Source organism: Marmota monax, unplaced genomic scaffold, assembly GCF_021218885.2.
Source record: "Marmota monax isolate L192 unplaced genomic scaffold, Marmota_monax_Labrador192_F-V1.1 WCK01_AAM20220418_F8-fsc00091, whole genome shotgun sequence".
NCBI lineage: Eukaryota > Metazoa > Chordata > Mammalia > Rodentia > Sciuridae > Marmota > Marmota monax.
The window spans coordinates 6,916,310-6,944,230 of record NW_026692434.1 but is presented as its reverse complement, the minus strand read 5'-3'; the positions used below and the strand labels follow the sequence as shown (position 1 = coordinate 6,944,230).

The window sequence follows — 27,921 nt, the reverse complement described above, 5'->3', positions numbered from 1 at the left end:
AGAAAAACTAGGCCCAAATCTTCATCATGTCAGATTAGGTCCGCCTTTCTTAACAATACTCCTATAGTGCAAGAAATAAAATCAAGAATAAATAAATGAAATGAAATGAAAAGCTTCTTCTTCACAAAAGAAACAATCAGTGAGGTGAAGAGAGAGCAAATTTTTACCACATGCACATCAGAGAGAGCACTATCTCTAGGATATATAAAGAACTCAAAAAACTTGACACCAAAAAAACAAGTAACCCAATCAATAAATGGGCTACAGAACTGAACACTTCTCAGAAGATAATATACAATCAATCAACAAATATATGAAAAAATATTCAACATCTCTAGCAATTAGAGAAATGTAAAACTGAAAGATTTCATCTCACTTCAGTCAGAATGGCAGTTATCAAGGATACAAATAACAGTAAGTATTGGCAAGGATTTGGGGAAAAGGCACATTCATACACTGCTGGTGGGACTGCAAATTGGTACAACCAATCTGAAAAGCAGTATGGAGATTCCTTGGAAAACTTGGAATGGAACCACCATTTGATCCAGCTATTCCACTCCTTGGTTTATACCCAAAGAACTTAAAAACAGCATACTATAGTGATGCAACCACACCAATGTTTATAGCAGCACAATTCACAATAGCTAAATTGTGGAACCAACCTAGATGTCCTTCAATAGATGAATGGATAAAGAAATTGTGGTGTATATATACACAATGGAATATTACTCAGCATTAAAAGAGAATAAAATCATGGCCTTTGCAGGTAAATGGATGAAATTGGAGAATATAATGCTAAATGAAGTAAGCCAATCCCAAAAACCCAAAGGCCAAATGCTGATTCATAATGGGGGTGGAGGGCAGAGCTTGGAGGAATGGAGGAACTTTAGATAGGGCAAAACTTTAGATAGGGAGGGAGGAGAAAAGAGGGGGTATGGGGGTAGGAAAGATGGGGGGATGAGATGGACATCATTATCCCAAGTACATGTAAGAAGACACGAATAGTGTGACTCTACTTTGTGTACAACCAGAGACACGAAAAAATGTGCTCTATATATGTACTATGAATTGAAATGCATTCTGCTGTCATGTATAACAAATTAGAACCAATACATAAATTTTAAAAATGCACCTTAGTTATTTCCTGCTTAGCCCCTGGTTAGGAATGCCCTATCCTCCATTTCCCTCTCCCAGCACCAGCTTGAATGTAGGGAAGCAGTGAGCTGCCAATCAAACCCCATCTAGCCAGTAGTTCTTTTGTGCCTCAAATCCACGAGGCTCTCTGGGAACTCATGAGTGAATGGCATGAGGAACCATTTTCAGGCTTCTCAAACAGGGGCTCTTCAGCAAGGAACATCAGAAAACCAAGTGAATCAGGAGCTAATAAAATAAATTGAGAGACCTTTGAGGTTTGAAAACTCCTATCCAGAAAGTAAGGGTTCAGGAGTGGGAGCTGAAGAACATCAGGTGATAAACTAGATTAAGAACCACAAGGGGTAGAGTCTCAGTCTTATTCTGATACTAATTAGTATGTTTCTTATTATATGCAGGTCAAAGAGTTGGACTGGGATAATCTCAGTGGTCTCTTCTAGTTGTAAAAGTGAACATGTTGAGAATTGCAGGTGATTGCTATGTTTATTGACGTGCTTGAAACCTCCTAAATGTAATACACTCATGTATCATCTCTTCCTTTTGATATTGGACTCCAGGAAATACTTAATTCAAATGTTTTGTTTTGTGGAAAACTTTCTATTTCTTCTCACTCTCTTCAACTGATGTTTTTCAAGCTAACATTTACATTGTTTTCTATGATATTGAAAATGGTTGTATAACATTTGTAAGTGGAAAAGAAATACATCACTAACTATAAAATTTTCCATTAAGGAATTTCCCTTTTTGCAACTAAATTTGTGATTGGGCAAAGCATAGTATAGGAAAGTAATTAAATGCATGCAAAATCATGTGGGATGTTAGAGATTATTTGGTTGTTTGGGGTCTCCTAGGATACTTACTTGTTTTCCACCAACCCACACATTCCTAATAAAGCCTTTGGAATCTGCTGGGCTTTTTAAGGTTCTCACCACTCTGTTTCTATGACTTCACCATATCATTAAAAATCTAAAGTTATTTAGCATAATTTAATAGTATTAGCAAGATTTGTAACAGTGTGTATCCAAGGATATGAGTTTGTTTGTTGTAACAACTGCCTGAGTGGTCCAAAAGCTCTTCAAAGAAAAAAAAAAACATACCATGTGAAATTTTCAGTAGTTTTATTGAAAAATGCCTCTTTTGTTTCAGAAATAAATAATATAAGGCAGTGAAATTCACAATCTGCAGTTAAAATATAAAAGCAGCAATTCTATGTTCATAGTCTTGCAAACATTTTCCAACTGCTTTTGATAACTAAGAAACATTATGTTCTGAAAAAAAGTTCATACTAAATATACAACACAAACATGCAATTCCATCTCTGCAGAATAATCTGCAATTTGGCATAAATGTTAGTGTGTCTAAAACAGGGAAGTTTACGGCAATATGGAACTGTATCCAGTTGATACAATAGCTTCAGTTATGGAACTTAAGATCTGTGGTTGCTTTATAAAGGAGATGTGTAAGAGCATTCTGTGCCCTAATGTATAACAGAAGATAGAAGAGGAAGACCAAAAATTAAAATGGAGCTCAACTTTCACCCTTTTCTGATTTTAGGAGGGGAATTTCTTGAATTGTGGTGTAATTAAATTGCAGATAATTATTGGGAAAGCTAAACTGCCCTCTCTAAATACACAGCAGCTCAGGGTTCCAGACTTACTGCTTCATCAAAGAGTTTCACTGAGGCTGCCCGCGCAGGGCACGTTCTCTCCTCGCAGCTTTGGTGAACAAGGCATTTTGCAAGCATTTTAAGGGCAAGGGCATAGATGCCTACAGAAATGAGTGTCGCAAGATAGACTTCCTGCAGAAACAAGGTTCTCTACAGTCAGAAAGGTTACTCGTGGATGAAGCAACGCCGGAGAAAACATCACAGAAGACATACATTGCTGTATCTGACCTGTAAATGAGAATCCCAACACCTCCCCCACCCCCTGCCTAGCAGGCGGCGTGCGGTCTCAGGTTCACTGCCCCGGGCCGCGCAGCGCAGCACGCCGCCAACGCGCGTGCTGAGGCTGTTCTCCCGCAGGATCTTCGGCGCCGTAGTCGTCTTCGTATTCCGCGGTTCTCTCGGGCTCCACGGGCACGATGAAGGGCTCGCGCTCAGGCAGGTAGGCCCCGCCCTCGGGCACGTAGGGCTCTGTCCGATTCAACATCACAGTTATGGCATGATCGGAAGGCACACACACACACACACACACACAGAGACACACACACACACAGCAAAAGCTAAATCATCACCGGCAGTGATGGCACTCCAGTCTTAACCTCAATACCATAAATAGATAAATTACAATGCTCTGATTACTTCCATTGGCAAAGAGAATTTGGTGATCAAATAATGAAATGGCACTTTAAGGAAAAAAAAAAAGAAACCTTCAGAGATCCAGCAGTAAATACAATCATTGCACAAATACCTGGGAAGGACCAGAGACTGGGCCAAAGAATTGTAAACACAATACGTAGGTGGGATTTTCGCAAATCCCCAACTTCAAACTCCTCAAGTCAAAGAACAACTTGGAAAAATGAGGAGGTGAAGATAAGTTTTATTGACTCCTAGAAACTGAACTCTGGAGGTGAAAATCAACCATCACCAGGTAATATACAGTACATGACATTTCCTGTGTCTGTCCCTCACACAGACTCAGTTATGGCTAGTGGGTAAGAAACACCAGTGACTACAACAAAACAGGAAAAAAAAATAGGTGACTTTAAACTTTGGTTTGAAAATTGCAGTTACAAAACCCAAATGAGAGTACACAGTACAAAAAAAGAAAAAAAAAAAAAAACACTAAAAAGGTCACATGCCCTGAATCAGACACATTGCTAACAAGCAAGAGATGAGGAGATTCCATTCGGTGTTATTCCGGCATAGAGCAAGCAGCAGGCTTTGATGCAGAAGCTTTTGTAGAATTGTTAAGTAATTTTAGTGGACAGGATTACATACAAATCATTTACAAGCCACAATTAGTTTATTATTTACAAAAGACTTTTCTCTTTAACCAGGTTAATTGTTTTTCCTAAAATGGCATAGTCTTCGCTGGTTAGTAGTTTTATTAGGCATCTCTTTCAAAACTGATGCTCTTCATGGCTGTGTGTTTGAACTTTGTTAAAAAAAATATTTTTCTACATTATTACTGAAATGCATCAGGCTGACACCACTGCTTTTGTCTCATTCAAGTTAGTATAAAGAGTCTCCACCCTCCTTTATGATGTCTACCCAGTTCGTTAACCATATCTGTGGTGAGATTTCCATACAGACTCATTTTCTAATAAGCACGTGCGCAAACATCTCAGAAACAGGATTTTCATGTATTCAAACTGTAAGCAGCACTGGCGACTTAGAAAATTTGTTAGCCGGAACCTGAAACAGGTCAAAGATGATAGTTTTTAAAAGTTGAATTACTATGCAAAAATATATATATAAACATCCATCTAAGTATGTATGGTTAAAATATACATATATATATATCCATATATTCTGTCATCACACATGCCATAGGCACTGGTAATTTAAATTTATTTTATAAAAAATTAAATTGTAATTTTGTAAATACGTTGCATGAGAAATATACATTATTCACTCTTACTTCCAGTTACATGTAATTATGCACATAAATATATAGATATATAGATATTTAGATATTCAACTACTCATGCACTATTTGCTAGTAGCAAACCATATCAAACAGCAGTATCATTTTTAAAACTTGCAAGATGCTCAAGGGTGCACTAATGAAAAAGTCACTGTTGACCACTGCATAACTATTTTGTATCCAGATCAGCCTATCTCCCAGTCCTCATTTTCTCCAAAGTCAGTCATAAGAGACTTCTGCCCTCTTATACCTGTCAAACACTAGAATTTCAAACAATCCTTTTTCAAAAAATCAGTCCCAGATTTTTATTAAGTATTAATTCCATAGACAATGTGGGATGAAGAATTATTTTCCCTTGTCTGCACTATATTACCAAATAGTTTGCCTACAAATTTGGACTCCCACAACAAATTTTATATACATTCTTGGGATTCTACTATTATATTCAACAAATCCTTTATATTTAAAAAAAAAAAAAGTCAATTGGTCAATTAACATTCTTCAAACTCCCATAAGAGATAAGGAGAGGTTTATGATGTGATTTGGTAAACATAGAAATATAGAAGGAGAAAATCATTATTTGAAGTCTAACAGTAAGATGTTTTAGGCTTTAGAAGACAGCTCTATTCTTAATCAAAATACAGAATTGAAAGAGTTGATATCTTCAAGAAATCCTCACATCAACCTTCCTTCAATCCTTCATTTCCATATAGGGTCTTCACTTCAGGAAAACTGGGTTCCTACAATGGCAACAACATACCTGGATAGCCTTGCCCATTGTATGGGATGCTGGCACACTGGGATGAATCACAGTATCCAGGAGGACCTGGGGGTCCTCGGATACCTGAGTTTCCAGGACGACCTGGGGGACCAGGAGGACCTCTTGAACCTGTGGACCCTGGTGGACCAGTTCTGGATTCTCCTTGTGGACCTAGGGTGGAGTTAAAACAAATATATTTCCCCTCCTGAGGCAGTCAGCAATACTTAAAGTATCACTAAAAAATTAAGAAATTATACCTCCACTGACTTGAGACTATTTGTTAGTGCATGGTAAGAAAATATTTCCTTAAGAAACCCCTAATATGAACCAAAGCTTGGTGGAACTTTCTTGCCAGTGACTCATCAAGAGTTAATGCCAGAAATCTACAACTTCAACAATTTCATTAAAGGAAAACTGATTCAGCAAGAATTCAGCCAAACAAAGCCATCAGTGAGTTCTCAGGTTTGCTCCCACTCTCACAGAGATAAGCACACCTGAAGGAAACACCTCTACTAGGCAGCCACTCTGGACTGCCATGAAGACACTGGAGTGTCTGCTCCACACTGCCAGACTATGCGAAGACAGCAATGTCTGGATCAAGTGATAGTTATGGTTAACATAAATGTAAAAATTCATCCATGGAGCTAACCTTGGTTGCAAGGGTCTCACAAATCTTATAATGAAGAAAAAATAATTTTCAACATAGCAAACCAAATGCATAAACAACCAGACTACTATTATTTCTTTGCAAAGTATTAGACTGTACATGAAATTTTGCAATGTATCGAGGCTTTTAGTAAGAAATACATTTTTCTCAGTCTAGTAAATATCCTTAAAAAGGATGAGAAGGCAAACAAAACAAATAGGAATTCCCTAAAAATGAAAATAGTAGCCTTCTGTATCACTAAAACTCATACCCTCAAATATTACAGTTATAGTAATTGCCTAATAGAACTTGCTCATTTTTGTAACAGGAGCTATACAGGTTGAATTTTTTGCTAAAAGATATATCATGTGGTACACATGCCTGAAGTTAATGAGGTGACATGGGTCTCTTGGGGACTGGGTACTTTCTTAGCATCTATGATCCTTACCCACTTGAATACTAGCAAACCTACCTGGGGGGCCAGGCAGCCCTCGAGGTCCTGGAGATCCAATACCCCTTTCTCCTTTCTCCCCTGGCAATCCTAAGGAAAAATAAGAAGAGGAAAGCACAGGGAAGCATTATATGGAACATGGAGTTTTCATCTTACATGATAATACTTGGTTCAAGTAATTCATTCCCTTAGTGAAAGCAGAACATAATTTTTCAAAGAAGTTCAGTCTTCAAGCCAAATTCTTTCTAGACATTTGGGTAATTCCAGATTCATGGCCAAGAAACAAATCTGGCTACAAAACAGGGGGAAAATTATTTGAAGGAAACAAACATGTCTAATATATCTCTAAATAGTAACTAAGAACAGAAATTTTGAATAAGTAGTTATAAATTGTTGAAAAACATCTTAAAGGTATCTAATCTTTAGTAGCTCTACAGGGCATCCAAATTATATGTAAGTTATCTCTTGAACACTAACTACACTTTTGACCGATGTAGGCATCCAAAAGTCCTAAAACATCTGGAATAAGAAAATCTTTTTTTTTCTTTTCCTTCAATTACACTTATCTACCATGAAACTAAAGTCAAACAAGCATATGAGATCAGTGCCAAGCCCTAAATAAAGGAACAAAAAGAATTTGGATCTAAAGCTATCAGACTGCTTAAGTGCATTCAGTTGCTGCTCAGCTCTTGCCACCGTCACAGCAATTATTAAGATTTTGGTGCTGGTTTAGCTTGCCAAGATACAGAATTTCCCACTTTACAAGAACAGCAAAAATCAGAAAATAACAATAGCTCTGCTGAGACCTTCTGACAAAGCATCCTCTCTTCCAAGATGTAGATCTCTATGACCTGCACGTTGCCTAAAGAGGGAGACAGTTCATGGACAGTGGCTTTGGAGGGACTGTCCTGATAAGACTAGGTAAAGCAGCTTGGCAACTTCAGATGCTTTTAACCTGGCCCAGTTCCTATACTTGAAAGTCCTGCCTATAGCATCCATAAATGCCCACCTCGTTCACCGGGGGGTCCTTGCATCCCTGGTGTTCCTGGGAAGCCAGGTCGCCCTCCGGGCCCTGGTTCTCCTCTGGCTCCAGCACTGCCAGGAGGACCTGGGGGACCTGGTGGACCTGGCTGGTTACGATTGGAATGGTAATCATTTGGAATCTGATTCAGCATCTGGTTGAATCTGCTCATCTGGCCTGCAAAGAGAAATTCGGCTTATTAGTAAGAAATCCAATGCACTGGTCCCTATCTCCAAGGAGGGGTGAGAAAGTGAAGTTGTTTTCTTTTTGTGTCTAGTAAAATCCATCTCCATACCTCTTCCCTCCAGGAAACATTCTAATTAAAATACCAAAAATAAAACTAGACATGCTAGTCACCCAATACAAAATGATCTGTGATAAGTAATCATTTCCAAAGAAGCTGACCTATAAACTGCAAGCACTACTATCAGTATAAAAGAGTCCTTAAAGATTAACATGGCTCTGAAATAAAGACTTGAGATGCTCCATCTGATGTCACTCAAAATAGAATATTTTTCAAATTAAGAAATTATACCATATTTGTATGAATCTAAGGCAATGATAATCAGGTTTGGGTGCATATTAGAATCGCCTGTAAGATATATCACTGGAAATGGTGTCACGTGCCTGCAATCCCAGTGACTCAGGAGGCTGAGACAGGAGGATTGCAATTTCAAGGCCAGCCTCAGCAATTTAGCAAGACCCAAAGCAACTTAGCAAGACCCTGAAAAATAGACATCTCTGGGCCTCATCTCCAGATAATGATTGACTAGGTTTATGCCACGGCCCAGAAGCTATCATTTCTAGCAAACAACATAAGTGATTTTAAGGTCAGTGTCCTCAGGACCACACTTTCAAGAAACACCATAAAACCTCCCAAAGGTGGAACCCTGAGTTTAAAGCTTGCACTCAGTCTGCAGAAACTGAGCTTTATTATTGAATAGGCCTTATGACATAGAGTCTGTGAAAAATAGGGGCAAGGAAAAAGTTCCCACCAAAATTAACTTTCTATGATCCAGTTAATCTTAGTGGGCCTCCTTCTTTAAGGTCACAGAATAACTTAAAGGTTGTAGCTGAAATGTTTTCAGTGTCTTAATACTTAAAATCTTTGCTGCTTCTGGATATACCATGATGAAGCTCACTAAAAATTCTAACTCGGAAACTAAAAAGCCCTTTTAAAATATGATTTTGTTATCAGACTGAATATAGAAATAACAGACTATTATTATATTGTCTTGAGTTACTATTTTACCTTAATGACAATCTTTAAAATCTCATTAGGTTTATCTAATCAGATACAAAACTGACACAGTGTAAAAACCAGAGCCCGTCAAAAATTAAATAGAAACATATTCACTTAGAAAGTGTATGGCTCAAACTCTGCATTCCTGCAAATATTTTTTAAATCATTCACAGAATAAAAAGGAAATAAATTTTACCACTTATCAATTGTTCACAGACTTGTCTTGCAACTGCTCGCATCATGTTCTGGGAAGCGATGTCTCCCTTTTTAATGAAATCAAGAGAATCATTAGCATATTATTTCTAGAGTTTCAGGCTTCAATGTTTAACACAGAAAATAAACATGAGCACCAAATGTTAAGAAATACATACCCTATCGCCTTTCTCTCCTTTTAACCCAGATGGACCCTAAAATATAGAAATTTCATGTATTAGAAACTTATAACTATGGTCTAAACGATGTGTGATGTAAAAAGAGAGCTCAGTCTATTGTCTAATGAATGAGCAAACTATCATCATCACATGCATATCCATATCACTCAAGTTTTTCTTTTCTGTAAAAAGGAGTATCATTTTCTCTCTCTTGGAAACACATGCTTTCCAAAACAGTGCCCAGATGCATATTTTATTTGCAATGTTAAAGTTATGCCAAGTGTAAATGACATTTTATAATGTCATTCATAATGCAGCCTTGGAACTGAAATACACATGAAGCCTGTGCTATGCCATCATACTTAACATTATCATGGCTGACTGGCTCAGCTGGTTATTGTGGAATGTCCTTTCAGTTCCACAAAGAACCAGTAGGCATTTGTCAGCCTCCCAGCTAAATATGTAACTCGAGCTTCTTCTTATGAATATTCATATATTGGGTAGAAAAGGAACCAGGTGTCTTCCTTATTAAATAACTCCATCCAGGTAGTCTCATATTCACACACAACCATAGAATCTTTGCCTCTACTCAGTCACCAGCCTCTGACTGGCTATGAGAAATCTTGAGGGAAAGTTTTCCTTAGAAGGCATAAAGTTTTCGTCTTTCAAGTTACAAATTTCCAGGCTGCCAACTGCTATCATAGGAGAAACATACAAATCACTGCAAATTGGATGTTCAGATAATATCCCAAACCAAACCACTTCTTGCCATCACCATGGAAACCACTGTAGTCTAAAATAAGATTCTTACCTTAGCTTTGCCAATAGCCTCCTAATTATTCTCCCTTCCTCCCATATTGTCCCTTGGCAGTCTTTTCTCCACACCAGAAGCCAGAATGATGTTGGAGGGGTAGGGGTGTTTGTTTGTTTGGGAAAATTGGATCATATGTTTCACTCCTTTGGCTCCAAGAGCTTCCTATCACATTTGGAATAAAAGAATTCCCTCTCATGGGCTACATGGACCACATGGTCATCCGAGACCAACTATCTGACCTTATCCTTCATCCTCTCTATTTCACTCCTTTACTTTAGGTAACCAGACCTCTTGCATGTGCCAGACTCAACCTTACTCATGGATTTCATTCATGCTGTTCCTTTTGTCTAAATGCTTCTCCCATAAATAAGAGAGCTTGATCCCTCACTTCATTCCAATGCCACCTCCTGAGAGGTTCCCTGACCACCATGTCTAAAACAACTACCTCCCACTACCACAAGCACTCTCTAACCCTTGCTTTGGTTCTTGTCTCTTCCTATCACTAGAAACCATATTATTCATTTACATGTTGTTCATCTGTCTCCTCCTCTACAATATCTATATAGTCAGGGACTCTGTCTTGTTTGCTGCTATATCTCCGGACCTAAGAACACTAGGTAGCACACTGCAGGAATTAAAGAAATACATGTCAATTTAATGAATGCAATATTCCACAAGCAGTTTCTAGAAACATACATCATACAACATCAAGAAGTAACAAGAAGACATTAACTAGTTTTAATAGCTAACAACATAAGCTAACAGTGATCTGGCCAAGCTCTCTGCCAAGACCTTTAACCATTCATCTACTATATTTGGTTTCAGACCTCATAGGAAGACAAGACAGAATAAAGAAGAAAAGGAGATGAAATTTGCCATCTTAGAATGAGAAAGATGAAGGGAGGAGATATGAAGTCCAAATAAATAAAACACCAAATTGCAATTATCATAAGAAAAACTTCAGTTTTGCTATCTTTTTGTAAAAAGTTGTAGATTTTTGTGGAAACACAAATATTATTAAATTTGGATCTTTTGTAAATCATAGGGATTTTAAATTTTTCTGCTATTTTGAACTTTTTCTAATGTTGTGTTTTGTCTGGTTTGGTTTGGTACTGTGGATTGAACCCAGGGGGACTTAATCACTGAGCCACATCCCCAGCCCTTTCCCCCCCACCTTTTTTTTTTTTTTTTTTGAGACAGGTCTCACTAAATTGTTTAGAGCCTCCATATGTTGCTGAGGCTGGCATCTAAGGTGATTTTTTTAAATGTGAAGTTGTCCAATTGTATATGATTTTCAGAGGTCATCTTTATGGTCAGTATTTAGCAATCACATTTCAAGTAAATGTAGCAGACATTTCTTTCAGGCTTCTAGATATACCAATTACACTAATAATCCTTAAGTAAGAAAAATACAAATAAGGTAGTACATATAGAAGATAAAAGCCCAATAGTCATCACCAACACTTATGGCTAATTTAGAATTTTCTAATTCACTTTTGGAGTTACTAATTTGAAAATACCTGATACATACAATACTATCTCAACCATTATTTTAAGCAAAACTTCTGAGTAAGAGAAAGTTAAATTGGATATAAACTGGGAAAGAACACAATTTAAAAAGTAAAATGATAAACTTGATAAATCCTTTCTTTTTCTTTCTTTCTTTTTTTTTTTTAATAGTGCTGGGAATTGAACCCAGGGCCTTGTACATGCTATCCTACCACTGAGCTACAACCCTAGCCAGTAAACCTTTTAAGTCTGGAATTAATATACTAGCATTGAAAGAGAAAAGAAAAAATGGCACAGCTGGATAATGCTGCTGAAGGGTTAACATTCCGCCAACTAAGGATGGAGGCGCCATGCACCATCATCATGTATTTTTCTGTCTTCAACAGCATACCATTTCTAAATAAAAAGAATCATTTTGCTGACCCAGCTCTGAAACTATGAGTGTTTATACAGTACAGAAATATGTGTCTTGGCTCATAATCTCGTTCTCCTTTTAAAGAAACCCAATGGCCACAATTTTCATCCCTGAATATTATAGAAACCCAGAGAGAAAAAAAATTCAGAATGAGTACCAAGTCAAATCCATGGATTTAGCATAGTTTCAACAAATGCTTCAAAAGCACATTTATAGCAAAGATAACCTAAACATGCCAAAGCCTTGCAGTTCTCATTATTTATGTCCATGGGGAAATGGAGGTAGGTAGAAATGCGAGCTGCCACTTACTGGTCTGCCATGGTCTCCAGGTTTTCCTGGTTTCCCACTTGGTCCTGTAACTCCTGGAGAGCCTGGAGTTCCCTACAACACACAGGCCAAGGAAGGGAATGTTAAGACAAAGGGAAAATCCCAGCCACAGTAAACTAACGCACTGTAGCCAGGTTTAAAAGCTTTTAAAAGAAACAGCACATAATTACCCATTAAGGAGGGTAAAACCAAACTTTAAAGTAACATGAAGGGAAAAAATCTTGAAAATTCCAGCTCAATTTGTGGACTGTACAATTCTATAATGTATCTTGAGGCCAGGTGAAAAACACATGCACATATAATGTAATCAGTTTCACAATTTATAGACTATGATCCCAGTAAATCTGTTCCAAAGTGAACTTGCAGAAAGCAATTCCTACTTTTTAGTTTATTTCTATTACAAAACCAGAAAACCCTCCAAAAGACAGGGGTTGAAAACTTTGGCTGGAGAAGAATCAATATGTGTATAATTTTGTGCTAAACTGAGCAAAATGAGGGCAGCCTTCCCCTACTGGGAACTGCACTCAGACTAGAAATTCATTTTTTTAAGTACATTCCCTTCCCTGTATTACAGTTTGGATACAAGGTATCCCCCAAAACTCCTGTGTTAATACAGCAAAGTTCAGAGGTGAAATGATTGGATTGTGGGAAACTGTAACCTAATCAGTCCACCCTAGTTTGAATGGACTGACTGGGTGGTAACTGCAGGCAGGTGGGATGTGGCTGGAGGAGGTGAGTCACTGGGAGCATGCTCTGGGTTCATCTCTCCTGTGATCCTTTCCCCCTGTTTCCTAACTGCCATGAAAGGAGCAGCACTTCTTCACCAGGTCCTTTCCCTATGATGTGCTGCCTCATCTCAGGCCAGAACAATGGAGTCCATCATCTACAGACTGAGACCTGAAATTGTGAGCCCCAAATAAACTTTTTCTCCTCTAAGTTGTTCTTGTGGGGCATTTGGGTCACAGTGATGCAAAGCTAACACACCCTACTTAATTCTCTTCTATTACATCAGCATCCTTCACCCCTCTAAAACCATGTTTCTCCCTGTTGCTTTTAAGACAACTTCCAGAAATCTTAAACATATATTTATAAAATATTTAAATATAAAATAGTCAATACACCATGTCCTAAAGCCTCAAATTTCCTTAAAATAGAATTAACCAGATTTTGTAAAACAATTCTTTATCAATTATGGAAATTTTAAGCTCTGTCATAAATACTTAAATGATTATTATGCACTTAAATCCTCCTTACCTGAAAACATATGTACTAAACATAAATAATAAAATTATTTTACATATGTTCTCAAGTCTTCATATCCTGCCATACAGACATAGATAATATCCATCCCCTCAAACAATTTGTGATCTCACCTGGATGCAGGGATACCAACACCAATTTCAAAGTCACTAACACCAGTATTTTTCCTACAGATCTTAATTAGAAGACCCTTTTTTTAGTTGTGGATAAAGCTTATTTCTCAGAACCACTGATGGTGCTCAGTACTAAATGTCTTTAACATTAACATACCATAGGCATAAGACTCTTGATTCACATAGGGGTAAACCCTGCACTTTCTTCTTGCCACCTTGTAGGGGCAGTGTCTAAGGTGAACTGCCAGCAGCCTAAGTTACATGCACAAACCACTGCCATTCAGATAACCCAAGGGTGCTGGGGAGGAGGAGAATCTGTGTATGTGAATGAAATCCTACGGTGATCTGTCTCATCAGCATAGGAGAATCGGGCATGGGAAAAGCAGTTCCTTTTCCTCTGCCACAGAAATGGTATAATGCTGAAAATGCTCTAATAATTCACGAACAGTGTGCAGCCTTGCTATGTGAATTCGAAGTCCAGCAGCTCTGCTTCGGTCATGTTTATGAATTCACAAATGACATTTCGTTTTTATTTATCAGCTATCCATTTTTAACATTAGTCACCAAGGGAAGGTGGTGGAATATCTATTTTTTTCAATTTTACTGTGAGTTAAAAAGGCACATTTCTACCTTCTTTCTTAATTCAAGTACAGGGAATTAGTTCCTGGAGTTGTTTACGAGTTATTCTCACGTCAACATACAGGGATTTAGACATTTAACTCTCTGTGCCTTGATGAGAATATCACACCAGTTAGCCTGTAGATACTTTTGCCTTTTTTTTAAAAGCCATTATTTTATAAGTCTTAGTACTCACACGGCAGATAACTAGTCCCACAGCTGTCTCTTTAGAAGTTTCTTGGACATTTTTATTTTGATCTTATGAAATATTTTTTCTAAGGATTTCTAGAAACTTTTGGGAGTGCTCATCATTGTCAGATCTGAAGAACTCTTGCTTCCAAGAGCCCAAAAGAATGCAGATGAATTGACTGTGGCCTGCCTTGGGAGCTGTGCCCCTGTCCTCACAGAGCTGTGCTGTCGTGTTTTGTGAAAATGCACTGAGAACTCTAGTCTTGTTTTCCTTGTGGTCAGTGTGGGTCTTGGGTCTTGTCCTCAGTGTGACTCTGTTCAGGTGGTGTAGGCCTTTCAGTCCAGAAGCTGTTGCCTTATTACCATTTATCTTAAATTTTGTTCCACTGGGGCAGTGTGGGCCAAATTAAAACAAAAACACCTAACTCTCCCACAAAAACAGACACAGTTAATTCTACAAAGACGTTTTATTCCATCAGCATAGTGCTCTTCAAATTTATTCATTCATTTTTAAAAAATGAATTACGTTGCTTGCTTAAACTGTGGTCATTCTATCTCTGCCACTTACTTGCCATTTAGCTTACAATGAAGCAAGATGGTCGAGGTTTCTCTCCTTTTTAAAAAATCTCTACTACTTTCCCCTGTATTTGGAGTTTCTAAAGTCCAATGGTGGTTGATTTTTGAGTTCCATGTTAAATCTAATTTGGAATAAACATTAACCTGCTTAATATTTAGACATTTCTAGGTAGAATTCCAACTCATGTTTGGTATTTTAAAGTAAAAACAAGTGTGACTTGGAGGACCAAAGAATTTGTTAGCTATAAATTCCTCTTTGCAGGGCTCAGCGGTAGAGCACTTGTCTACCATGTGCAAGGCCCTGGGTTCATTCCCCAGCCCTGCAAATAAATAAATAAACAATCATTTTTTGGAGATCATTTGTATTCCTTTGGAATGACTTTGTCCTGACATTCCCTAGAAGTGTTCTTAGAAAGTGTGATGTATCCACAGGTTTTTGTCTCATTGGTAAATGCAAAATAATGATCTTGTCTGTTTTACTCTGGTCTGTAGTACTTCAAAATTACTTTTTCATATTCGTGATACTGACTCTATTGGGGGGGGATTTTTAAGAATTTGATGCGTTTAAATATACTGTTCAATTACATTGTTTGAATTTTATGTATGTGCATCCCTGAAGTTGGTTCTATTTAAATTATTAAAGTGTTATAACTTTGAAAAAAAAAAAAAAAAAAATTCCAAAACAGGATGTAATCAATAAAATCATAAGCCCAACCACTCAATGTAAAGAGGAAGGAACTGAGGCAGTAACCAGTTAGTGGCCAAGTTAGGGATTTTCTTTTTTTTTTTTTTTCAAATATAACTGGAAACATAAAGACTATATTTTGACATATCTATTCTCTCTGGCATGGTTTGATTTAGGAAAATGAAAACAGCTCCCTTGACTAATATATTCCCCAGCACAGATGGAATGTTCCCACAAATCAAGTTGCCTGGCTCTTCTCTAGCAGTATAGGAATAGAGCATATGGGGGTTGTTGTATGGGGAAGACAGCCATATAACTCATTTGATTCTTACCGGTGGCCCAGGTGGGCCCCTGGGTCCCATTGCACCATCTTTTCCAGTGAAGCCCTATTGTAAAAATGAAATTAAGTACAGATTAGGGAGGTTATTGAGGAAGTGAGAAGAAAAAATGCTAAACAGATTACTGAGGATCACATGTAATGAGAATTTGCTATTGGGCAAGTAAAGTTTCAATGTAAAGACAAACATACCAAAAAATCATTTCAAATTGCCTATGTTTTCTACTGAATAATTAATTTCTATGTCCACTTATTTGTATAGTTATAAATAGAGCCATTTTAAAAGTCAAAGTAATCTCCAAAGAAGTCAGACTTCTTTCATAAAGATATTGGGTTTTGCTTCTGTGAAAGTATGAGGAGGGATAAAGGAAGAAAGATCCTTTCTACCAAAAAGTCAAGTCCATGAACAGCCTGGGACAAACGAAATGTTATTGAGACAAGTGAGTGGTTTCATGCAGGATGAAGGAGAGGCCAATCCATTTGACTCTTTGGTTTCCTGAGCAACTGCCAGATGGCTAGGCTGGACAGTTTGTGTCCACTGCTGGTGAAGTCTCTCCTCCCGACAAAAAGAAGCAAGATTGTCTTAACTGGCCCTACACCCACAGGAGAGGAAAGTGTCAATCCTCATAATACACACTTAAATCTTTTAGTGGCATTTGTCTCCCAATCACACATAAAGGCAAGAACTACATCAGTATCATCTGGCAAAGAAAGAAGGACAGAGTGCATCTCCTTGCAGGCTCACTCTCTGGCTGGTCCACCAACATTCATGTGTTGTTTTTTTCTCTCGGTACACTGCCAAATGAATTCTGCCTGGAATGAGTCACCCCGCTACCTAGTTATCATTCATTCCCAACTGCTGATCTCTGAAATCCAGCAGAGGATTTCTGAGTCAAGCTGTTGTTTATGATTGTTGCATTCCTCTGTCATAGGAGATTTTTTGTCTCATTTTCTGTAGAAAATAAGAGTGATCATTTCATCCATATTCTTGAACTGTGTCAAACATCAGGATTATTTGGATCTCTGCCTGCATTAGATATCCACATTTCTTTTTAGTCCATTGATTTTACAACAGAAGTTCAAATTATTTCTTTAAATTTTGTTAGAAATATTTTCCCTCCCCCCATAGCAAAATGTTTTCAGAAACTTATAGGGATAAAATTTCAGGCTGTTTTCTAAAAGATCTAGGCCTGCTTAACAAAAAACAGCCACCAAGTCCATCTGATACTTCTGAGAGCCACTTAAGAAATAAAAATGTTTCCATGATATTGCTTGGACAATTTGAACAGCATTTCTTCCATCTGAATTTCTCCAACTGCTACATAGTACATTCTTTTTTATATTTTAGATAAGGATCATATTTCTTAATAATATTCAAGTCATCCTGGAAACTTTCTGATTGACCATATTCTTCTAGGAGAAACATGTATTTAAGTTAGGATGAGGACAATTTTATTCTGATATCCTCAGAAGGGCTACCCATGGAACCGTCTACAGAACTTTGTGTTATAATTTCACTTTATTATTCACTTTTTGTTGCAGTAATTAGTGCTATGTCCACCCACATGGGGGTGGCTTAAGATACCAGTGATCATTTTCATATATACCATGTACAAGATATCTGTACATATGGTTCTTTTGTTACTTTCTAGTAGTCCCTGAAGATGTTCCTCATTTTGATAAGCGTCTGTGCTGAAGACAATCCATGCATCCCATTCCCAGCCATACAGTCCTGGTAACAAGTCTTCCTTTCTCACCAGGGTCCCTGGCCTTGTGTTTGGGCACACATATGCACTCTCTTTCTTTCTCTCTCTCCCTCTCTCTCTCACTCCTCCTCCCACTTTCTCAAGTCTATCACAAAATCAAATTTCTTTTCTTCTCTTTCAGCTGAGATCCCCATACCCAAACTCTCTCACTCTCCAAATTTGTTGTCTCATCAGCTGTGCACTCTCCTATTCTCCTTTCATCTCCAGTAGCAGTTTACTAAGCAATAGGAAAATGTACAAGACTGTGGAGAAAAGAAGAGAGCAATTTCTTGAAAAGTTTTCACATGCTCATCCCAGGAGACTTGGGTGGCCTCACCACAAAACTGGACAAAGATTCAAGTTTGAGAGTAGAAAAACACAGTTCCTCCTGATCCCTCACTCTTCAGGGATGCTGTGACAATGATGATGGCTGTCTGTATGGATAGGATGTACATTCAGGACCCAGCATTGTCTGCCTAAAGCTCACACCAAGGTGTGTTGATGGACACAGCAAGCCTTCAGTAATAGCAGCATGCAAGTCAGCCTAGCATCACTTATTGATTGCAATATTTTTAGTTTTATTTTTTAATTGAAAAGATCAACTTGTCACCATTATATTCTCCCTGTTGTCCTTCATTGTAAAATAAAAATTCACAAAAACCCTTTAGGTTCCAGTCTCAAAAAGAGTCACAGAAATGTATACATTGATACCACCTCCAGGTTCTACTCAGAAAATACAATTTTCTCTTTGACCTCCTTTTAGTGCTCCCTCCTCCAAACTCAAAAGTAGGCATGGGAGCATATAAATAAAGTTCACTGGCATATCATCCACTATTTTGTATCATTTGGGTTAATCTTTGCTCCTTCTGAATAATCACCTCCCACCTAATGGTGTTTTGGGAGTAATAAAGTTAACAAAGCAACATGTTTAGTGACAGGTATTACATCTCTGGCCCCCTCAGATACCATTGCTAGTCATATGCTTTAACTTGATTGGTCAGAGTACATACTAGTTTAAACATAAGATGTTGAAAAAACATTATTTTTTGTTTGTTCTGAGCAACTCTAAAAGCACTAGGTTGTTCTGCTCTGGAACCAAATGTTTCTGTAATATTAATGAACAGAGCAAAGTAGTCATGTTCACTGGGCTTTTCATTTACTTCTCCTAGAAAGATTGGGTTTCCAAGGTATGTGTACCTTTTTTACCCTGAGTTAAGAGTGAATCAAATCTTCTGCAAATAGGCAAAGACTCTATTAAATATCAGCAAACATCATTGAGGCCTCAGAAGTGGCACTTGAGTTCCAAAGATGTAGCAAAGATGTCCTGACTTGGTAGAGAATGCCATTAAAGTCAAGTGTCAAAACTCCCCTAAAGCCCAACCGATTTGTTTCAGAGAGTCTGAAATTGATCTAATGTCAGAAGGCCTATTAACACAGGCTTTGTAGCCTTCCACAGGTACGTGATCTCTTCATTTCTAGTCATGCAAACTGGGTTATGAGGGTTCCTAACTAATAGGCAAGAGTGTGCTATCACTTCTGATATCATGACAGCCTGCCCAGGAAAACTTACTCTGTCTCCTGGAGGTCCCATTGGTCCTGGTGGGCCAGGTAATCCTGGGGTTCCCTACAACAGAAGGAAACAAAAAAGTGAAACACTGTAACGTACTTCCTGTGTGGGAAAAAATTCTTATTATTCTCTAAAATATTTTTAAAGTAAAGTTCTAAGGACTCTAGAAAAAAACATGAAACCAGGGCCAAACACACAGATAATCAGTCATCAAGCAGATCCCTGAATTGAACAGCACAAACTTGAAGACCAAGACCAGGGTATGAAATGGAAACAATGTGAAGAACATACCCAGGCTTGTGTTTCACTGCCTGACCTTGGTTCACCTTTTGAAGCATGACAAAGGCAACGTTTCAAATAATGCATGGCAGGTGAAAGAAAAGGCAACTTGTGGGAAAACTCACAGTTCTGCCTGGAAGTCCTGGCTCTCCGGCATCACCTTTCATGCCCTGGCGACCCTGGAGTAAGCAATAGGAAGTCAGTTCTCAGGCATTTTACAGAGATTAGTACAAAGGAAAGATATAAATTACTTACGAAATTTTCAGCACTTTATAAATCCAGACTCAAAGATTGACACAAAGGAGTATTTTTAAAGAGAGAAGGATAAGCCATTTTTTTTGGACTGATGCTCACTTTTTAAACTACATATGCTATATATTACAATTTCCACTTAATATGTTATGAGGTGACTTTATGTAATTATGGGCTAACATACCCACTTTAAAAGAACATAGTTTAACAGAAAGGATATATGCATTACTTTTAAGAAGTTTTTTAAAAGGTCAAATATCTAGCAATGTTTTTACACAGTTATATATTATTAAATATATTATATACATATCAAAAATCATCATTACCATATGACATCATCTAAGAGATTAGTCTTGCTGAATTTTCTGAGAAAACATTTGAGTTTGTCAAAATACAGAAAGTGTTCCAGTTATATTCAATTAATTCACTAATCTCATTTCCTTCAGAAAGCTTTTGTACTTACTTGTTCTCCTGGAATAGACAGTCCATTGGGTCCCTGGGGACCTGGAGGACCCTGAGGTCCTGGAGGTCCTATATCTCCACGGGGACCGGGAGGCCCCTAAAATACACAACGGAGAGATGACCACAAGTAATGTAATGTCCTCCAGTGCTAACAGAAACTTGTATTCATAACTCTAAGACATCAGTCATATAGTCTGTGCAAACATTTCAGAAATCTATACATCTATGAAAGTATTAATGCCATTCTTTTCTTCCCTTTACTATTCATTAAAAGAACAACTGGAAGCTGGGCACAGCAGTGCATGCCTGTAATCCCAGCTATTTGGGGGGTTAAGACAGGTAGATCACATGTTTGAGGTTAGCCTGGACAACTTAGTGAGACCCCGTTGCAAAAGAAAAAAAATAAAAAAATAAAAAGGGATGGGGATGTAGCTCAGTGATAGAGTGCTTGCCTAGTATGCCCGAGGCCCTGTGTTTGATCCCCATGACCCACATTCCAAAAAAAAAAAAAAGAAAAGAAAAGAAAGAGAATAGTTGGAAAGTAAAATAAATTCACAACAGCACTTATATTTTCATATTCATATGAGCTCAAAGCCTAAATTTCATTGAGTTTGATTTACAGTCGTCTCCCTTATCCTCAGGGAATATTTCAAGACCCAAAGTAGATATCTAAAACTAAGGATAGTGCTGAACCCTATATTTACTACATTTTCTCCTACACACATATAAGATAAAGTTTTAATTTATAAATTAGTCACAGTAAGAGATTAATAACAATAACTCATAATAAAATAGAACAATTATAAATATCAAATTATAATAAAAGAGTGTGCTTTGAGGTCATTCAATAAAATAAGGGAAACTTGAAAATAAGCACTGCAATACTGTGGTAGTCAATCTTATAACCAAGATAAATATGTGACTATCGGGTGGGTAGGGTATGCAGCATGGATACACTGGACAAAGAAATGATTTACAGCCCAGGTGTAAGATTTTATCATGCTATTCAGAATGATGTGCAATTTAAAACTTAGCATTGTTTATTTCTGACATGTTTAATTTAATATTTTGAACCCTAAATGAGTGTGGGTAACTGAAACTAAAGATAGGGGTGAATAATAATTGTATTTTAAGCTAGTCATTATTTCTTTTAGACTTGTGCTTATTTCTAGAACTAAAGTATACATAAATGAAGTAAGGAAAAAAAAAACAGATATCCATGGATTGGATACTGTAAGTTGGAGTTCTTTTTGCAATTTGTCTTGTTGGAAAGGGCATAAACTTGGAGTCAGGCAAACCTGAGTAAGTACCCCAATCTCACCCTTTCCTGACTAAGTTAGCTTTGTCTCTAGAGAACTTCAGTTTTTTTTAGAGAGACCAGTGCATAACTAGCAGAAGGGGCTCATGAACCCTAGTGAACACATATGTGGCCACTCAGCAATTTTTCTGAAACAAATGAATAAAGAGCAGCTAAATGGCTCCCAAATTGCTCCAGCTTTCTAGAGGGACTCTGCTGCCTGTGAAATCTTTAACTGATGGCCAATTCACCCATTCTCCTTCCCCATGTTCCAGCAGAGCTCTTTAGGGACCTTTTGCAGATTTCCCATGTGTCGTTGCTACAGCATGCATTTCTTTCTCCAACTATTCTCAACCCTCACTTGTCTCTGGAGAAAAGACAATCATAATTATATTGCCTGAGATATACTGTTATAGTTTGAATATGAGGTGTCCCCTAAAAGTTCGTGCATGAGACATTGGAAGAATGTTCAAAAGTAAAATGATAAGATTATGAGAGCTGTACCCCAATCAGTGGATTAACCTACCAACATGGATTAACTGAGCGGTAACCAGAAGCAGGTAGGGTGTGGCTAGAGGAAGTAAATCACTGGGGATATATGCCTTTAGGGTTTATATTTTGTCCAGGAGAGCAGAGTCCTCTCCCTGCCCTGCCCTACAACATTGTGAGCCACTTTCTTCTGCCATATCCTTCTGCCATAATGTCCAGCCTTTGCTTGGGCCCAGAGTTATGAAGTCAGCCAACCATAGACTGACTCTGAAACTATGAGCCAAAATTAACTCTTCCTCCTCTAAGTTGTTCTTATCAGGTCTTTTAGTCACAGCAAAGAAAAGCTGACTAAAATGCATGCTAAACCTGAACTAACTTGCTCAAGATCATATAACCTCTTTAGTGGAAATTTGAACAACCAGACTTCAACATAATAGTGAACATTTAAATGCACTCTAAAATATACTTACAATTGCTCCATTAATACCTCTTTCACCTCTGGGACCTTTAGCACCTGGTCCTCCCTAAAATACATAGTAAGCATACATTTTAGTTTCTGGGTAGGAAAGTGAAAGAAGTTGATGGATAAAAATTGCTTCAAGAAGAAATTAAGTCTCAAAAAAATCAATACTTCCATAGCTACTTGGAAAGAACTGAAATAAAAATTTCACATCAGAGATGAGGGCTCAATGGTAGAACAGGTGCAAGGCCCTGGGTTCAATTCCCAATACCACATACACACACACACACAAAAAAAAAAAAAAAGAAAAAAAAGTCATATCATTGAAATATGAGGAGAACCTCTATCCCTTCAAAATCATAGAATTTGCAGGGAAATGGATGGCATTAGAGCAGATTATGCTAAGTGAAGCTAGCCAATCCCTAAAAAACAAATGCCAAATGTCTTCTTTGATATAAGGAGAGTAACTAAGAACAGAGTAGGGACGAAGAGCATGAGAAGAAGATTAACACATTAAACTGGGATGAGAGGTGGGAGGGAAAGGGAGAGAGATGGGAAATTGCATGGAAATGGAAGGAGACCCTCAGTGTTATACAAAATTTCATACAAGAGGAAGTGAGGGGAAAGGGGAAAATAATACAAGGGGGAGAAATGAATGACAGTAGAGGGGGTAGAGAGAGAAGAGGGGAGGGGAGGGGAGGGGAGGGGGGATAGTAGAGGATAGGAAAGGCAGCAGAATACAACAGACACTAGTATGGCAATATGTAAATCAATGGATGTGTAACTGATGTGATTCTGCAATTTGTATACGGGGTAAAAATGGGAGTTCATAACCCACTTGAATCAAAGTGTGAAATATGATATATCAAGAACTATGTAATGTTTTGAACAACCAACAATTAAAAAATTTTTAAAAAAAGAAAAGAAATATGAGGAGAAAGAGAATTTCAAAACTTTGAACATTCTAAATGTCTTACTTTTTACATTCTGTATTTTACTGATATCAAAATGTAAAGTTCATTTGAAATTTTGGGGTTAGGGAATTTGAAAATTAGGAAAAGCAAACATTACTTGACTACAGTAAAGAGAAAAATATGTTTAGGAATCATGTGAATTGCATTTTTCAGGGAAAATAATATCAACAAAATATGATCTCAGAAGTTCAGAAAATATACTTAACAGGAAACCAGAAACCACTAAGCAAAGACTAAATAATATTATAGTGACATCCATGAATGTGATCTCACAACTAGAGAAAAAAACTACTCAAAAACATCTGTCACACATAAGATGTAATTTTATGTTTATAAATATAAATCAGGTAAGTCACTGTCACTTAAAAAAATGGTAACTCAATTTGTATTTGAAAAGCTATTTTGCAATCAACCTAAAATCACTTTGTTATTTGCTATGACCCAAGTACAGTAAAATTTGGTGTCCTGAGAATTCTTGAGCTGCTTCTATTTTAATTATCCATTTTGTTAAAAGAAGCCAACAGGACTTAGAGCTATCACTTCCATTTCTCAAAGTGGCTTAGGTCCCTTGTTGAATTGACTAAATGAGGTCTATCACTTCAATAGTCAATGTTTTGCCTTGCAGTCTCCCTGCTACCCATGAATAGACCGGGCCACAGTTTTCTCATTCAAGTTATTCCAAATTCCAGTACTTTCACCCAGAGTTTGTGACATCACACATGTGAACTTCTCTCTTTAAATGTTGTGCTCATGATTTCTGCTCCATAAGGTACACTTGCTCTAACTTCTAACTGCAGGCCAGCCTCTCAAACACAGCCCTACTCCATTCATACAAAAAGTTTCAGAAGATGAAAGGAATTTTCAAAATCATATACCTATAGACGTAAACCCATTTATAAGATTCCTATCTTTAAGAGAAAAGCTCTCAAAGACTAGACAATTAGCCAATTAAACTTACTCTATCCCAGAAAACACAGATGCATAGAAGCATTTTATGAATGCCATACTGACAAACTGATGATCACTCCAAAGATTTAAAAAGCAAAAAGAATTTCAGTTTCCTTACTGCAGGTCCTGGAGGCCCTGGAGGTCCAACACTGTCCTGTGTGCATGTGCATGCATTTGGAAGAGCAGGGCATTTTGCTTCATCTCTCTGAAAATTTGAAAAGAATATTTATTTTTAGATTTAAAAGTTGGGGAGGACTTCCCATCTCCCACCTCCAAGAAATTCTTTTTTACCAACTTGAAGAAATAACTGCTTGTTAACATTTCAAAACTAGTCTTAAATTGAAACTTGTTTGACTCCTTTATATTTTCATTTTACTTGAGGAAACCACACATGACATTACAAGACCACCAAGACCACTAGTAATTTAATCCAATTTTCTCTAATCCAGTGTTAGAGAAACACTGTATATCTTAAATATCATGTCCCATTTCATTCAGGAAAAAAAAAAATCCAAAACCTTTCCATGACCTACAACTCCCTCATGCTCTGCAAACCCACTCCCCACCATCAAGCCCATTTCAATGCCTACCACTCTACCCTTCACTTTCACTTTGTTCCAGCCCCATTGATCTTGAGTTTCTCAGCTGTTTGGAGTATAGAATGCTCTTCCTCCATTATCCACAAAGTTTGCTCCCTCACTTTATTCAGCCTCTGCCTAATTCTCAGCCTTATCACTGAGGATTGATGATACAATCATCAATCAATCAAAGAGTATAGAATGCTCTTCCTCCATTATCCACAAAGTTTGCTCCCTCACTTTATTCAGCCTCTGCCTAATTCTCAGCCTTATCACTGAGGATTGATGATACAATCATTCCCTGTCCCTTTACCCTGATTTGTATATCATCCTAGGATTCTCACTCTAGGATTCTCACTCATTCAGTATCTGTGGGGGATTGGTTCCAAGGCTCCCTGCCAATTCCAAAATCTAAGGATGTTCAAGTTCCTTATTTCAAATGATGCAATATTTGCATATAACTTAAGCACATCTCCTGTAGACTTTAAATCATCTCTAGATTATTAACAATACCTAATGCAATGTAAATGCTATGAACAGGGGCTACATTATACTGTTAAAGGGAAAATGACAAGGAAAAATGTCTACACATACTCAGTACAGAAACAATTTTTTAAATATTTTCAATCTGCAGTTCATTGAATTCATAGATACTGAATCCACAGAGAAGGAGAGCCAACTTTATATATCTCTTGTGAATTATTTCTCTCCCCCTGTATTTCATAAGGACACTCACTTTTTATTGCTGTAACCCTAGCAACAGAACAGTGTGTGGCTTATGATGAATATTCAATAAATGCTTCTTGACTAAATAATGTACACTCACGGATGTATGCAGTTCTCTGTTTGCAAAGCTTTAAATCCATCACGAACATTCAATTTTGTTACTACTACCTCCTACAGAGATACTAAGGGAGAAAGCCAGCATCTCAAAAAGAAATATGATTATTTCTATCATCTAAAAATCCCTAGACATTCAGAAAGATGATGACTGATTCTGTAAAATGCTCATATTTTATAAGGAACAGGAGGGCTTTGCAGTAATAAGTAGGTTTGTCAAACACATTGACTCAGCAGAGCTTTTCTGACTTTTAGAGAATTTCCAGATATGGTCTTGTACATTCGTAGCTTGCAAGGAAGTCACACAGGCACTGGCCTGGACTATGTAGCCGATGAGTACATGTTGTGTGTCCCTTGGCTCCAATTTGGAAATGCAGCTGCTGAGTGGCACTTCCTCTCCCAAACCATCTGCATCACAAGGACTTAGTCCTGGGGGACCACTCAGATCCATTCCCTTTCACTTACCCTAGAAGGAATATCACAGCATCTGTCTCTACTGGTCCACACCGGACTGCAGACAATGTCAAAACTCTGAATTTGGAACTGCAAAAAACAACAGCAACATTAGCTACAGACAATTGAAGAACGTTTTATATTAACGTCTCCAGTTTTAATCTTTGCCAACTTCTCACACAGATTTTCCCAAGGATACAAGGCCCAGAGAATGTGCCCCTTACTTCGTAAGGGAAGAACATTAAAATATATGCTTGAGAAAGATAATAAAGTGAAATGCAAATGGGAAATTCTCACTCCTGATTTGTTTCTTTGGCTAAAATGCAATCGAGTGATTTTGTTTTTTAAATGAACTTTTAAAGTAATGTTTGAGTGAGTTTTTGTTGTTTATTCATTTATATGCTTAAATAAATTTTAAGACTACATATATTCAAATCAATTTTTATTAATCCAGCCTTGTAGAAAAGTTACATTTAAAAAATCACTTCTCACTCTAAAACTGATGATTTTTTTGCTCATGATTTTTGTTCCATAAGGTGCACCTGTTCTAACTTCTAACTGTAGGCTACAGATTGACAAGTAACTTTTCTATTGGCTCTCAACTTAATTATTTTAATATAGCATATACCTCCTATAGTTCAAAAATATAAAATATAGTTCTTTTGGCAAAAAGAAAAAGGTTGTCTAGATGTATTTGTTCTTTTAAAAACCTAATGTAATCATTCTATTTAAATATTAAATCCAAATTCAACAAAAAGTTTGGATTTCAATCATAACTTCATTAAATTTTGAGCTAATTCTTTCTATACTGAAAACTAAAAATTTCCCTTTTGAATCTGATAGAAAATCCTGCTCATGGAACAAAGCCGAATTAAATAAATAATGACATTAAAAATAATAATAAGAGAAGCCAAAGAACTTTATTAGCTTTTAGGACAATGTTTATTGATTGACACCTAATATGGCTTAATTATCCTTGTACAGTACAGTGAAAGCTTTAGATTGAGGTCTTTATTACCAGATCACATTGTGAGCAAAGTTGGCAATGAAACCTGAGAATAAGGCGTCAGCTGGCTGCTCAGCTACACTGATCCTTCTGAGATAGACTAACAGCTCCTCTATGAGCAGACCCAGGACAGTCATTGCTAGTTTAATGTTTAATGTCCCAACTGCACAAAAATGCACTAAAAAATTATTATCTTTGAAGAATAAAAAAGGAGCTATTTTAGATTTCACTGGGTATGCTGGCAACTCTGCATTGTTTTCCTGCAACTTGATCCTGTTTAAAGACAACTACACAGTGTTTCCTGGTGCCTGGACAACTTCTTTTGTTTCTAGTAGTAAGGCACAATGTTACGGGCTGCTGGTAGCATATTTTCTGAATGTCACTTTTCCAATGTTTCAGACTTGGCAATTTAGAACTCACTGAGAAAAAATAAATAAAACTTACTGTGCTACTTAAAAAATGACACATCAATCTTTGAGCACAAAGTACCAAGA

General features: G+C 37.3%; 1 protein-coding gene across 4 annotated transcripts in view; it reads right to left on the bottom strand.

The window, feature by feature from the left end:
- Positions 1–2,253: 2,253 nt before the first annotated feature.
- Col12a1 (collagen type XII alpha 1 chain) overlaps positions 2,254–27,921 on the bottom strand; it is a 113,201-nt gene continuing 87,533 nt past the window's right edge. For 3 of the 4 annotated variants that reach the window (XM_046443044.2, XM_046443045.2, XM_046443047.2), the window contains 14 exons: positions 26,434–26,511; positions 24,669–24,755; positions 22,639–22,692; positions 20,384–20,479; positions 19,794–19,847; positions 19,393–19,446; positions 16,073–16,126; positions 12,282–12,353; positions 9,235–9,270; positions 9,060–9,126; positions 7,609–7,797; positions 6,621–6,689; positions 5,503–5,673; positions 2,254–3,286 (listed from right to left, as the gene is read on the bottom strand). In XM_046443044.2, coding sequence (XP_046299000.1) covers positions 3,111–3,286; positions 5,503–5,673; positions 6,621–6,689; positions 7,609–7,797; positions 9,060–9,126; positions 9,235–9,270; positions 12,282–12,353; positions 16,073–16,126; positions 19,393–19,446; positions 19,794–19,847; positions 20,384–20,479; positions 22,639–22,692; positions 24,669–24,755; positions 26,434–26,511 — 1,257 coding nt within the window. In that variant the 3' untranslated portion in view covers positions 2,254–3,110. Of the gene's footprint in view, positions 3,287–3,672; positions 4,511–5,502; positions 5,674–6,620; positions 6,690–7,608; positions 7,798–9,059; positions 9,127–9,234; positions 9,271–12,281; positions 12,354–16,072; positions 16,127–19,392; positions 19,447–19,793; positions 19,848–20,383; positions 20,480–22,638; positions 22,693–24,668; positions 24,756–26,433; positions 26,512–27,921 lie in introns of those variants that run through there. The other variant, XM_046443046.2, reaches the window with a different exon arrangement.